This window comes from Podarcis filfolensis (assembly GCF_964270895.1).
Source record: "Podarcis filfolensis genome assembly, chromosome: 13".
Classification (NCBI taxonomy): domain Eukaryota; kingdom Metazoa; phylum Chordata; class Lepidosauria; order Squamata; family Lacertidae; genus Podarcis; species Podarcis filfolensis.
The window spans coordinates 46,242,076-46,257,138 of record NC_139615.1 but is presented as its reverse complement, the minus strand read 5'-3'; the positions used below and the strand labels follow the sequence as shown (position 1 = coordinate 46,257,138).

The 15,063-nt window shown below is 44.4% G+C and overlaps 1 protein-coding gene across 4 annotated transcripts in view; it reads right to left on the bottom strand.

Moving 5' to 3' along the window:
* Positions 1–12,695, bottom strand: part of UBA6 (ubiquitin like modifier activating enzyme 6) — a 47,708-nt gene extending 35,013 nt beyond the window's left edge. The window contains exons 1-8 of one of the 4 annotated variants that reach the window (XM_083582576.1): positions 12,035–12,695; positions 10,764–10,805; positions 7,888–7,947; positions 6,948–7,042; positions 5,174–5,202; positions 4,122–4,216; positions 2,307–2,418; positions 1,221–1,301 (exon numbers count right to left, since the gene is read on the bottom strand). In XM_083582576.1, the coding sequence (XP_083438702.1) occupies positions 1,221–1,301; positions 2,307–2,418; positions 4,122–4,216; positions 5,174–5,202; positions 6,948–7,042; positions 7,888–7,928 (453 nt within the window). In that variant the 5' untranslated portion in view covers positions 7,929–7,947; positions 10,764–10,805; positions 12,035–12,695. Of the gene's footprint in view, positions 1–1,220; positions 1,302–2,306; positions 2,419–4,121; positions 4,217–5,173; positions 5,203–6,947; positions 7,043–7,887; positions 7,948–10,725; positions 10,806–12,034 lie in introns of all 4 variants that reach the window. The other 3 variants (XM_083582577.1, XM_083582578.1, XM_083582579.1) reach the window with 3 other exon arrangements.
* Between the last annotated feature and the right edge of the window lie 2,368 nt (positions 12,696–15,063).

The window sequence follows — 15,063 nt, the reverse complement described above, 5'->3', positions numbered from 1 at the left end:
ACAGCTTCCGGGTCATGTGGCCAGCATGACTAAGCCGCTTCTGGCGAACCAGAACAGAACACGGAAACACCGTTTACCTTCCTGCCAGAGCAGTACCTATTTATCTACTTGCACTTGACGTGCTTTCGAACTGCTAGGTTGGCAGGAGCAGGGACCGAGCAACGGGAGCTCACCCCGTCGCGGGGATTTGAACCGCCGACCTTCTGACCAGCAAGTCCTAGGCTCTGTGGTTTAACCCACAGCACCACCCGCGTCCCTCCTCAGCCACTTACGAGCTCTATAAAAGTTAAAATCAGCACTTTGAACTGTGCCCAGAAACTGACTGGGAGTTAGTGTAGTTATTTTAAAACTGATGAGATCTGCTGACTGGGCATGTGAGCATTCTAGCTTATTTATTTTGCACTAACTGTAGCTTCCAACAAAAGCAGACACACATACAGCAAACTGCAACAATTCAAACAAGATGCTCCCAGAGCACAGATTAACTGTGCATAGAAACTCTCTGTCCAGAAGGGGTTGGAGCTGGCAGATTAGGCTTAGGTGTGTTGAAAGGAAGTTTGTGCCACCAAAGCCACTTGGGTCTCCAAAGACAAGCCTGATCGTTCAGAGGGAATGTAACCCTAATCAGAACAGGACCAAATCACATCCCAGGTCAAACAAACCACCCACAAATAACCTCTATTTTGCCTGGGAGCTTTAGCTTATACGAGCTCCCAACCAACTGAATACCAAACCCAGACAGCAATTCAGCGAGTTGGTCCAGAACAATACCATGGTCAGTGGTATGGAATACTTCTATGTCAACACAATGGAACCTGTTTCTTACTGAACTCCAGCCTTAAACTGGATTAAAACAGATTAATGTGAGCAGTATCATCCAGGAACACCTGGAGCTGTGTGACCTCTAAGTGCCCGGCACCTGGATTCTATATACTCAACACAAATGCAGCCAGAAACTCCTCAGATACCTTCATTTTGTTCTCACTACTCAGCTCTACTGTACTGTAAAGGGTTCCAACCTCTAGGAGGAAACTAATAACTTAGTTCTTCATGGGCATTTGGCACAGGCATATCCAGGAACAGAACAAGGAACAGCACCAAGTTATAATAGTGTCTGCATGGAAATAATTTAGCCTTGTAACAGATATAGGGAAGTTCTCAAAAGTAATGGACATGGCCATTTTGGGTCAATATATTACATTCTCACTGTTTTGCATTACCTTAATAGGTGGGTGTTGCGCACGGCAAAAGTCATTTATCTTCTTCTGTAGTGACAGCTTCATCTCAGTTACTATGACACACTTTTGAAAGAAAAATCCCAGAGATAAATTCTAAGTTATCAAAGGCTTACTAGTCAAATATTCAAGTTTTTTCAAATGGTAAGTTATATAGCAGGCTTCGTCAACCTCGGCCCTCCAGATGTTTTGAGACTACAATTCCCTTCATCCCTGACCACTGGTCCTGCTAGCTAGGGATCATGGGAGTTGTAGGCCAAAAACATCTGGAGGGCCGAGATTGAGGAAGCCTGTTATATAGCCACAGCCACAAGGATTTGCACATTTCTGACATTGAATTATGAGCCATCAGAACAAGCATTCCAGCTTCTCTTAACCTTGGTATCTCTCTCCCACCTGGACAGGTGCTTCACTTGTTCTGCTCAACCAAAGTGCAGCTAAAGGACTTGAGGGAAGGGTTAGTTTCTCAAGTTTGTGCCCTTGCAAAAGCTACAAAAATTCCTCTTGCCTCTAAATGCCTTCAGACTACCCCACGAAGTGAAAGAATTATTCCACTCATCCACCACCACCTGCAAGTCCTCTGTAAGATGGAGAAGGGGTAGGTTCTCTTGCTTCTATCTTTAAGTACCTTAAAATCCCTCCCAATAAAGTGAGATAGTGAACCTAAAAGGTAAAGGGACTCCTGACCATTAGGTCCAGTCGTGACCGACTCTTGAGTTGCGGCGCTCATCTCGCTTTATTGGCCGAGGGAGCCGACGTACAGCTTCAGGGTCATGTGGCCAGCATGACTAAGCTGCTTCTGGCGAACCAGAGCAGTGCACGGAAACACCGTTTACCTTCCCGCTGGAGCGGTACCTATTTATCTACTTGCACTTTGATGTGCTTTCGAACTGCTAGGTTGGCAGGAGATAGTGAACCTACCCCTTTCTCAAGTATTTTGTATTTGCAAAGAGACTCTGGGAAGGGTAAGGAAAGTCAGGAATAGTCACAAATAATGATTGGCTACCAAAAACAGCCAAGATTTGCAGACCCCTGAAAAGAGGACAGTTGTTTCAAATACATGCCACGTACCTGGTACTGTCTGAGGAAAGAGATGTCTGTAACTTCATTTAAAGGGGCAGTTGATGACATCACCTGGACATATGGGTTCAGCTCTGCAATGTGATGAAGGGATGCCTCACCTCTGAAATACATTTTCCAGTTGCATTATCAATAGGTTATACTTTTAAGTTCAGCCTTTCAAATATGGCACCAAACATTACTAGAGAACCTGCTAACATAAATGTTCAAGTTAGCCATGATTAGTACACCAACTTTCTGGAAGGTTGAAAAGTACCACTCATCCAAATTAGGAAAACATCCCTACCTGGTTGAGTTATTACCTACCAGACAACCAGTTCTTTATAAAACTGTGTGAACTCAGTATGTATGTAACTTCGATCACATGATTTTGAAAACTCTAATGATTTAGAGTTCAGCATTAACTACTGAAGAAAATGTTTCAATGAGGAAATGATTTTACCTAGGGGCAACCAAAGTGGAGCGCTCCACAGGTTCTTGGAGTATAACTCCCATCATCATTGGCCAAGCTGATCTAACTTAGCCAACATCAGCTGGTTAAGCAAAGGCTTTACTTAAGTTACCTGTGCTTCTGATTCAACTGTTAACTACAAAGGTCAAGTTAACTGTGCAACTGTGATCTGTCACCGACCATCATTTTAATTGCAGACTTCACACAGAACTTAGCTTTGTTAAAGTCAAATTTGTCCCTCTGAAAGATATTTCACACTCTAATTTAGGTATAAATGCATTATCTACTGAAGAAAATGTTTCACTGAGGAAATACTGTAGTTATGTGTGCTGTAAAGTTTTCCACTGCTGTATTTTCCCACAGAAAATACAGAAATGTATTGTTTCATGCAGTGAATCTTAACAGAGGACAATATCCTTGAAGGATGCAACTCTCAATCTATGAAAGCCTGAAATGCCCTGTCACTTTTGTTGTTGTTAACCCAGTATTTGCAACATTGATGCTACTAGAGAAAGACCAAAAGGCTGAAACACATCCAGCAACTGGAAATATTATTTACCATATACAGTGGTACCTCGGGTTAAGTAGTTAATTCGTTCCGGAGGTCCGTTCTTAACCTGAAACTGTTCTTAACCTAAAGCACCACTTTAGCTAATGGGGCCTCCTGCTGCCGCCGGAGCCCGATTTCTGTTCTTATCCTGAAGCAAAGTTCTTAACCTGAGGTACTATTTCTGGGTTAGCAGAGTCTGTAACAGGAAGCATCTGTAACCTGAAGCGTTTGTAACCTGAGGTACCACTGTACTGTATAGGGGTGATCACATTTTTAAGCAAATCATTCTGTCAAACAATGTTTATAATACAAATAATTTTATCATAGTATTGTGGGTTTTTTAAAAGTACTAGATTATATGTAAAAGTAAATTGGTTAAAGCATTTTGTATCATATTGCTTTCCTTTGATATTGCTTCCAACTGAAAAAGGGATCCATATTAGTTACAAACTACTAATGTAAAATAGTAGAACTAAAAAATAAGCAGCTACTGTATATCCTTGGCTCCCACATATCATCTATTCAGGACAGATAATGGCGTGGGTTCCTTCACGCAAAAGAATACAACAATTCTGCAGGATAATTGTACTCGTTCTTTTTTTAAAAAAATCCATGAAAGATAAATGCAATTCCAGCTTCTCTGTTGCAAAAGGCTAACAGGAATCAATCCAATTTTTCTGAAAACACAGACTCTGAAAGTGACTAATAATAATAATAATAATAATAATAATGTACTTACAACTGGTACAAAGTCAGACAAAAACCTTTAAAAGCTCACAGTATTTGTGAAGAATTGTACACACACCTGTTTCTTAAATTTAGAACATCATCTTCACGAACAAAAAAGTTTGTCCCCAAATCCCACATCTTGCATTGCTTGGTATCATGGATGGTAAGAGCCTTCAGAAAGGATAAGGGATTCAAGATTAAAATATATTCAAAGTGGCAATTATAGAATGTTTTGTACACTGTGATTACGAGTCATGTGAATTTATCAAGTTTACAGCATAGGGCCAACCTAGACATTTCATTTGCTTTACAGTGAAGTGACACTGCTATCTAGCAACAAAAATTAATTTGCAAAAGTACGTAGTGAAGCACCATCGGAGGGAGGATTCATTCAGCACCGCAAAGGACACTGAAATGCAGTGACCAAATTTAAAATGCAGAAATCCTAAATGGAGACTTCTGGTGCTGAGGAATATTGAGAAGATATTACTGAATCCCACAGAAGTTTTGGAAGAGCAAACACTTCCCACTGTCCCCAGACAGGACCATTTTCTTCTATTCTGAACTGTCCTTGCTCTTCAGCTCTCTGATTGTGTTTTTTATCCATGTCAGCACATATACAATGCTACAAAAAGTAGCTTATGGACAAGTTCTAAATGCTTAAAAAGATCCCATGTGCTGCAGGTGTTGATTTTTTAAAATGATATTTGAGGTCCTTTACCAGAGTTTTAGTTGCCATCTAACAGAACCAAAATGCCTAAAAACAGTCAATGTATTTCAGTTGTTTTTAAAGTAGAGCTATCAAGATGGAATTCTTGAAGTCAATGGAAAACAAAAACCCATAATGCCTCTTGGAGAGCAGAGAACAGCCCTATCCTCTAGCATGCCAGTGGTTAGATGGTGGCACATGCACAACTATTCTTCCAACAGAAAACACACAGTATTTCATCTTGGACACTCCAGCACTAGAGTCAAATCTGATGGCATGCCACATTTAGGAAACTAGTGTTAATAACATTTCACTAGGGAAATGGTAATGACTGAAATCTACGAAAGTATCATCAGTTATTTGAGGAAACATTCTAATTTTAAAACAAAATTTACTTAGAAAAAAATCGTTCTCCTTACCTTTATTCCTGCAAGAACTATGTTCTTAGCTGAAAAAGATGAATATTATAAAGTTAATTTATTAGATTAATTTTCATCAAGCCTCTTTGGCAATAGTTCAATTTTTTAACTGTTCCATGATCTTCGAAAAACAGTAATTCCTTCTCAATCCCATCCCTATGAATTACACAACTGTTAAAAGAGAAGCCACAGAAATTCTATGTAATTCCGTTCATTATAATCAGTAACAAAGATATCAGCCATATAAACAAATCCAGAAGTCAACACAACATTCATTAAAGACTTAAAACTTAGTACAACATAAATTTACCGTATTTTTCGCTCTATAACACGCACCTGACCATAACACACACGTAGTTTTTAGAGGAGGAAAACAAGAAAAAAATATTCTAAACGAAACAGTGGATGTATGATTTTTGTGGTTCATGCTGTGGCCACAGACGTGATCTGACGGTGAGTTTGGGGTAGCCCAATGCAAAAATCCTGAGGATCCATGCTTTGTAACCACGTTTTTGCGCCATTGCAGCCCCATGAAACAGTGTGTGTGTGTGTGTGTGTGTGTGTGTGTGTGTGTGTGTATTTTTTGGTGCAGGCTGTAGCCATGGATATGCTATGTGATCTGATGGTGAACTTGGGGTGACCCAGTGCAAAAATCCTGAGGATCCATGTGGATCCGTGCTTTGTAACCATGTTTTAAGTGGGGAGGGAAGGAAAAGCATTCAAGGGACAAGGAGCACGCGTGGGGTGTGTGGAGAAGGATGCTGCTAATAATGCAGAAGAGGGGTTTAAGGGAAGAAGGAACACGCATGGGCTGTGTAGAGAAGGATGTTGATAATGCAGAAGAGGTGTTTAAGGGGAGAAGGAACACACGTGGGGTGTGTGGAGAAGGATGCTGCTAATAATGCAGGAGAGGGGTTTAAGGGGAGAAGGAACACGCATGGGGTGTGTGGAGAAGGATGCTGCTAATGATGCAAGAGAGGGGTTTAAGGGGAGAAGGAGCTTGCGTGGGGTGTGTGGAAAAGGAGCTTTTCGGCAAGCTGAGTGGGGAGGGAGGAGGGAAAGAGCACTGTTGCTTTAAAGGAGCAGTGTAAGCAGCTCCTTTCCTCTCCCGCTTTGCTCCTTCTCTCCCTCTTTGCTGCTTTGCGCAGCTAATGGTGAATCCCCTGCAACCCAAGTCCTGCTCAGCGGATCAGCTGAGACGCTGGGATAATCATAATTTTCCCCTCTCCCTCATCCCGTGCCCTCCTGTCCCCAGAAGCCTTTTTAAAAACGTTTTTTACTGGTTTTCACTGCGCTCGTGGCTCGGAGCCCACCTGTGCCCTGCCGTCCCTCTGCAGCCTCATTGCTCCGTTTAGAGAGCGCACGGACCTTTGCTAGCTGAGGCTGCAGCAACTGTTGCTGGCTACGCGGCTTTTTCCGGCTCCCGTCTGTCCCTCCTCCCGTGTAAGCGGCTGCTGCCCGCTTTGCTGCCATGGCTCTCCTTCCCTCCCTCCTCCCCGGCTCCTCCCCCTCCTCCTGGCTGTAAAGCAAGCAAAGCTAGAGCCGCGCAATGCAGGACAGAAGCCCTGCAAGCGGCTCCCGCTTTGCTTGACTGACAGCAGCCATGGCTCCGTTCGAGTGCATTCGCTCCGTAACACGCACAGGCATTTCCCCTTACTTTCTAGGAGCAAAAAAGTGCGTGTTTTGGAGCGAAAATTACGGTATGCATTTTAATATGCAAATTTTATCCTTATTAAATGTACAACAGGGAGAAAAATGGTGTTTCTTAAATTACCTATCTCCACTCCAAGCCCACCCATTCCACTCAGGAACACATGGGACTGAGCCATCTTCTGCATTGCTGTGTCTCCAAGAACATACCTCTGCCGACTATGTGCAATTAAGAAAAGAAAAAAGGAGTAAATAGCCATAAAATAACTATTCAGTGGCATGATCCCTTCTACAAATGGGACTACTTAACAAAGAGGATCCAAGTGGACATCAGGAAATCACTATGAAATAGCAAAATTTGGATATTGTCTATTATCTGCAGGGTACAGAGTTTCAACACAAAATAAGGATTACCACTGGTACTTTCAACATACAGTGTACAACAAATGTATATTGCAGTAACATGATTTTCAGAACATTTGCCTTTCTTTTGTATTCTTACTCATGAGAGTACTAAGCACAAAGGCTGTAATCCTGCATGCAGATGAAATAGGATTCAAGCAGTCTGTGCGGAGGACTACAGCAAAAGTAATCTATGATGCTGGCCAAGAACATTTCCATTTTTAATTTCCAAGCTAGGCCATTGTTTCGGCACATGGTGATAAAGGCATTCTATTTAAAGAAAATGCCACTTAAGTCAAGTACAGAAAATAATTAAGGGGTTTCCTTAAACATAGTTTTAGATGAGTTTATGCAGTACAAAAGACTTGCCCAAGATTTGACGGTTATCACATAATCAGCACCTATTTCCCAAATGCTATTTGAATTTGCTCTTCACTCATTGCAACAAAGGCTTTTCAGTCGTGCCAATATAGACTATTCAACTGTATGTAATAGCAAGTTGACAATAGCTAAACACCATTAAAGATCAAGAATCGTGGCAGCTATGGTGTGTTCCATACATCAGGAACCACTAGTATTTGAACTTTAGCGAAAACAAGCCAAATCCATCATTAGTACTATTATGAATCTACTATGCTTCACTATGTTGCTAAATTACTTACCTGTACAAAGCATCATCAATTTCCATAGAATCTGCTGCCATTATGATATATTTGCTTGGACTAGAAGTAAAAAAGATAGTTGTGATCACCAACAAAAAAAGCAACACAGTTCATTCACTTTTGTTTTCTCAACTGAGCTAATACATGAAAAGGTATGTACAGAAATAAGTATTTTAATAATACTGGACTACACAACAACAGGAGTGATATGGTCGCTGCCCTGCAAGAAGGAAGTATAATCCATATTAGACAAACAAGAGGCCTAAATGTTAGAAATTTAGAAATGGGAATGGAGCACAGTGAGACAATGGCCACCATGCAGTATCTGCCAAATGTAAGGAACTAGCAAGAGCACCCTTTCCTTGTTGATCGTTTCTAGCAAAACAGAAAAAAATCATTAAGTTTTTAGAAACCTTTATTGTAAGGGACTAAAAAAGAATCAGATTTTAAATCATTAAGCACCTGCAAGTCTCCTAGGTTCACTTCAAAAGATAATCCCTTTAATAAGTACTTATTAGAATCCAATATTTTATGTCTGCTAAAATCAGTGTTTTAAGAAATGTGGATGCATTTCAACCTTGTATATGCTGTTGAAACATACGGGGGGGGGGGGGGTTGAGAAAGAGAACTGAGACTGACCCAAGTCAGTGTGCATTTCTCTGGAAACACATATTGGGAAAAGTGAAAACATTGCAGGTCTTGCTAGCATATAATTTGAAAACCTTTAGTGCATATCAACTGCTACTTATGTCTTTTTTCAGGCAGTTTTTGGGTTCTGAGGGGCTGTACAGAAGGAACAACTCCGTTTCCTGTTTCAACCAAAGGCTGGTTTTAAGAACCACAAGAGTCATTCTTCCTGCCAAAAAGCATAGAAATAGAGACATAAGCCTTATATTTTTGGACAATGGAGTCTTCTAGGGGTAGAACTCTAATAAACACCGAATGGATCTTTAGATGAGATGGACCTTTTCACTCCATTCCAAACAGGAGAGAATTTATCTCTGTGACCCATTCAAGTCTGCATTGAAACAACACAGTATTTGTTTAACCAAAAATGAAATATTATGTTGCAAGGCTAATGGCATCCAAGAGCTGTTGCATGGCCTGGTCAATGCTCTGTACTATGTTTTGAATGAATTGGGGGTGGGGTGAATTTTCTTTTGAAAGAAGTGAGTACTCAGTTCTAAGAATATTTTATTCTTGGACATGTATCCTGGTAGGTAATTATGATTATTGTTTTATTATCATTCTAACCTGATGGATTTAGCAGAACTGGAGACAGGTCTCCTCCTATTTCCATTTCTTACTGTTTCTTTGTAGGCTATTTGATCGTGGCCCAGTCCGGCAGAAATTCTGAGAAACCCTATGCTATTATTTTCATTTATTTTATTTGAAGTACCACAAGCCAGCATCAGATCTTATTCCTTTGACCCACAGCTGTCTTTGGGGATCTTTTGAATGGTTGGTTCCCTGTTCGAAGTTAAGTGTTACCTATATTTAATATTGATTTCATAAATAAATTTGATTTCATTTGACTCGTGGTTATGTTTCTGATGCTGCTCTTACTATTTTTTTTTATTATAGAATATATGCAAATATTCCTAGACACTCCCAATTAGATTATTATAGTTAGACAAGATGAGCCTTGCTAGTTCAAGCCAAAGGTCCATGGAGTCCAGCATTCAATTTTCCACAGTAACCAACCCTACACCTTGCTGAAGTCAACAAGCAGGGTATGAAAACATTAGCCATCCCCTACTGCTGCTCCCCAGCAGCTCACATTGTCACTCTTTGATCCTGGAGATTCTGCATAGCCACTGTTGAGACTTACAGTATTTTTCGCACCATAGGGCGCACCGGACCATAGGGCGCACCCAGTTTTTAGGGGGGGGAAATCAAGAAAAAATATATTTTCTCCCCCAGCCCCAAAGAGCAGCGTACAGGCTGCACACAACCTCTCCCTGCCAGAGGGGTTGCGCGCAGCTATGGAAGGCGGCAAGGCAGCGAGCGGGATGGATCCCGCTCGCTGTTTTGGCTTCCCCTTTAGCCCCGTGCAGCCTCTCCTTGCCGGAGACGCTGCGCAGGGCTAAAGAAGCCATAGCCCCGTGCAGCCTCTCCTTGCCGGAGAGGTTGCGCTTAGCTATGGAAGAAGGCAAGGCAGCGAGCGGGATGGATCCCGCTCGCTGTTTTGGCTTCCCCTTTAGCCCCGTGCAGCCTCTCCTTGCCGGAGTCGCTGCGCAGGGCTAAAGAAGCCATAGCCCCGTGCAGCCTCTCCCTGCCGGAGGGGTTGCGCGCGGCTATGGCACAAGCCTGCATTTGCTCCATAGGACGCACACACATTTCCCCTCAATTTTTGGAGGGGAAAAACTGCGTCCAATAGAGCGAAAAATACGGTATTCTCCATGAACTTGTCCAGTGCCTGAGAAGCTGCCTAGGCACCTGGCCATCACTATGAAACACATCCTAGTCAGTTTTGGGTCTGGCGTGTTGGTGAACTGATAGTCAGATACGGCCCAATAGTCCAGGAGGCCATGATGCTGATGATTCCTGAAATAGTAGCCTGATGCTTACTTAGCACAACTGTAAGGAGCCCTAGCACGATTTTTTACCTTGAAAGGGGCAATATAAACATGCTGATTCCCGGACCGTCCACGGGCCAGATTGAGAAGGCGACTGGGCTGCATCCGGCCCCCGGGCCTACCGTTGCCTACCCCACAAGGTCTGAGGGACAGTGGACCAGCCCCCCGCTGAAAAAGTTTGCTGACCCCTGGTCCAGCCCCTCCGTTTCGGTCACTGCCTTGTACATATGCCCACAGAAATAATAACAGAAAAGCAAACCTGGAGCAACAACTCAGGCACAGATACAGCAGCTTTACCTGCCTCCAAATTTCACAGTTCTGTCGCAAGGTGCACACAGTCTTTGATGCAGAGAGAGAGAGAGAAAAAGAGAAAGTCTCAACAACAGAGTGGTACACACTCTGCACATCCAGTTATTCTTACTTCTTGTCTTCCAGAAACAATGAAGCGTTTGGGGTGGGGGGGTTTTTTTTTTTAGCTCCTTAGGGACAAACACATGTATTAATGGAAGTTGAAACATAGCATGGGCGCAGCCGGGGGGGGGGGCAGGGAAGCAGCTGCCCCCCCAATCAAGTAAATCAATAAAAATACTTAACTGAGGTTTGCGGGGCTCCCCAACATGAAGCCTGCCCCACAACATAAATCCTGGCTACGCCCCATGAAACATGGCACTGAATTATTATTATTAGGGAGGGTAATTATGAAAGTTGAAATGTGGCACAGAATTTTGAATTCTGGGGGTATTGTAATTATGGAAGCCGATACTTAATTTGGAAGGGGGTGGGGTGTAATTCTAAAAGCTGAAACCTGGCATTGAATTTTGGATCGTTTTTTGGAGAGGGGGCACATAATTCTAGAAGCTGAAACCTGGCATTGAATTTTTGGGTTTTTTGGAGAGGGGGCACGTAATTCTAGAAGCTGAAACCTGGCATTGAATTTTGGGTTTTTTTGGAGGGGACACGTAATTCTAAAAGCTGAAACCTGGCATTGAATCTTGTATCTTTTTGGAGAGGGGGCACATAATTCCAGAAGCTGAAACCTGGCATTGAATTTTGGATTGGGGTGGGGCGAAGTTATGGAAGCTGAAGCCTGGCATTGAATTTTGCATCTTTTTGGCGGGGGGGGGGTTAATCATTCTAGAAACTGAAACCTGGCCCTGAATTTTGGATTTGAAGAGGGGATGCAACTATAAAAGCTGGATTTTTTTTTGGGGGGGGGGGAGGCTGTAATCACAGAAACTGAAACCTAGCGGTGTATTTTAATTCGGGGAGGGGGTGGCTAACCGAGTCATGGACTGCCCCTTTCCCCCCCACCCGAATTCACGTCGAACCAAAAAATAAAAATTGCCATGTGCCATGTCACGCCCCGGCTTCCCTCGTTCCTCCCCGTCCCAGGTTTAGGCTGGGGGGGCTAAGGCCTGTGAAGACCCCCCCCCCCATATCATCCCCTCCCGGGTCGGTCGGTGGGACGGCCAGGTCCCCTCGCCCCGGCTGCCCCCTCAAGCCCAGCCTCGGCCAAGCGCAGGCCCGGCCGGCCTCCCTCGCCGCAGAGGCCTCGGCGGATTCCTCACCCGACACCCTCCTCCTCGCCGGCGGCGGCTGCCTCTCCGCCCCGTCACGCGGCGCTCCGGCGGCCCCGAACCTCAGGCCCTGAGGGGAAGCGACGGGGAAGGCGGGCTGGGCTATGAGGGAAAAGGAGGAAGCGCCGGCGGCGGCGTCACCGCAGCTCCGAAGCCGGCGAGGAAAGCGGCGCCCTCCCGCCCGGCCTCGCTCCGCCCCGCGGCGCCCTTCCCGGGTGCAGGGAGGCCGGGTCCGCGGCGCCTCGCAGGCCAATCCGGGAGCCGGGCCGACACTCCGCCTCCTGACAGGACGGAGGCCTCCCTTCTCGCCGCCAACCGCCGCGCGCGGTTCTCCTCAGGCAAGGTAGGCCGGCGCTCGGCCAGTCGCTGCGTGTTTTCAAATGCAAAAAAAAACAACCAGCATCAGGAGGAGGAGGAGGCGCGGACGACGCGTGACTGACGCGAACGTGTGAAAGAAGCAGCGCGCGAAAGGCGGGCGCGCCCTGTCGGATTGGTAGGGCGGCAACGGCAGCTGCTCTCAACTTTCTCCCGACTTTTTGTGTGACTGGTTTTAATTTGTTTCTAGTCCTCATGATTGCACATATCACGATGAAATTCTCTGAAGCAGTAGGGCATGGGTAGGCGAACTAAGGCCCGGGGGCCGGATCCGGCCCAATCGCCTTCTAAATCCGGCCCGCGGACGGTCCAAGAAGCAGCGTGTTTTTACATGAGTAGAATGTGTGCTTTTATTTAAAATGCATCTCTGGGTTATTTGTGGGGCATAGGAATTCGTTCATTTTTTTCTTTTTCAGAATATAGTCCGGCCCCCCACAAGGTCTGAGGGACAGTGGACCGGCCCCCAGCTGAAAAAGTTTGCTGATCCCTGCAGTAGGGTCTCAGATCCCGCCCCCCACTTTCAGAATGAAAATTTCCCATGCCAAATTTTCTTATTGATAAGAAATATATTGGAAGGAAATAATAATAATAACAATAACAATAACAATAACAATAACAATAATAATAATAATAATAATAATAATAATTTATTATTTATACCCCGCCCATCTGGCTGAGTTTCCCCAGCCACTCTGGGCGGCTCCCAGTCGAGTGTTAAAAACAATACAGCATTAAATATTAAAAACTTCCCTAAACAGGGCTGCCTTCAGATGTCTTTTAAAAATAGGATAGCTGCTTATTTCCTTGACATCTGGTGGGAGGGCGTTCCACAGGGCGGGTGCTGCCACCGAGAAGGCCCTCTGCCTGGTTCCCTTTAACCTCGCAATGAGGAAACCACCAGAAGGCCGTCAGCACTGGACATCCGTGTCCGGGCTGAACGATGGGGGTGGAGACGCTCCTTCAGGGATACTGGACTGAGGCTGTTTAGGGCTTTAAAGGTCAACACCAACACTTTGAATTGTGCTCGGAAACGTACTGGGAGCCAGTGTAGGTCTTTCAAGACTGGTGTTATGTGGTCCCGGCGGCCGCTCCCAGTCACCAGTCTAGCTGCCGCATTCTGGATTAATTGCAGTTTCTGGGTCACCTTCAAAGGTAGTCCCACGTGGAGCGCATTGCAGTAGTCCAAGAGGGAGATAACTAGAGCATGCACCACTCTGGCGAGACAGTCTGCAGGCAGATAGGGTCTCAGCCTACGTACCAGATGGAGCTGGTAGACAGCTGCCCTGGACACAGACTTGACCTGTGGCTCCATGGACAGCTGTGAGTCCAAAATGACTCTCAGGCTGCGCACCTGGTCCTTCAGGGGTACAGTTACCCCATTCAGGACCAGGGAGTCCCCCACACCCACCCGCCCCCTGTCCCCCCAAAACAGTACTTCTGTCTTGTCAGGATTCAGCCTCAAAAAAGAAACAACCAGCAGTGCTTGATGTGTAACAAAGGGCAAGACTGCTTTGTAATAGTATCGTGGGGCATCCAGAAAATATAAAGCAATGCAGGTGCATAAGAACATGAATCACCCCCCCCCCCCAAAAAATATAATGATGAAGAGACTCTTATGTGTGTACCCTATGTATTTATACAAACTCGGGGAGGGGTGTGAGTTTGCTTTTGCCGGCTAAACTCATGTACCGTAGTTTTCGCTCTATAAGACGCACCAGACCACAAGACGCACCTAGTTTTTGGAGGAGGAAAACAAGAAAAAAAGTATTCTGAATCTCAGAAGCCAGAACAGCAAGAGGGATCACTGCGCAGTGAAAGCAGCAACCCCTCATGCTGTTCTGGCTTCTGGGATAGCTGCGCAGCCTGCATTCGCTCCATAAGACACACACACATTTCCCCTTACTTTTTAGGAGCGAAAAAGTGAGTCTTATAGAGCAAAAAATACGGTATATAAGGTCTCATTTGAGACAAATTCTCATCTCACCGACACGAGCCTTGCTCTTTTCTGATCTTTTTGTCAGAGTTGAAAATCCATGTTCTCAACAAAACGTTGTGCAGAACTGTGGAAGAATTGTCTACGTGGTCTTGCTCTCGTTTTGAAAAGAGATTTGTTACTATTATTATCTATTAAATTTGTATACTACCCTTCATATTAATCCACATATATGGATATATGAAAAATAATAATTTGATACGATGCTACACCGAAAAGTTTAAATGTTTCTTTGATCATCCTTGAATCTTCCTGCTGCACTTGCCACCTAAACTTAAAAGTGCTAAACAGATTGAAACTGCCTCACATTTCTAAGCATCTGGGTAGGCTTGCCTAAACAAGAATGTTTTTAGCAGGTGTCAAAAAGAGTACAGTGAAGGCGCCTGCTTTATCTCAATAGTCTGGGAGTTCCAAAGTTTAACGACTGAAGCGGTTAAGTGGGCACATGTGCAGTAAGACGATATCATGGGTAAATCAAGTTATTAAGGTTTTCTGAACTAATAGATACACATTGAACTTGGCCCAGTAGCTAATAACAACCACAACCACAACTCAGTTGCCAGGGGCAATGCAGGGCTGTAGCTTTATGGGTTGAGCTTCTAGGGAAGTGTGAGGTCAGCATAGCTGTCAACGTTTCCCTTTTTTAAAGGGA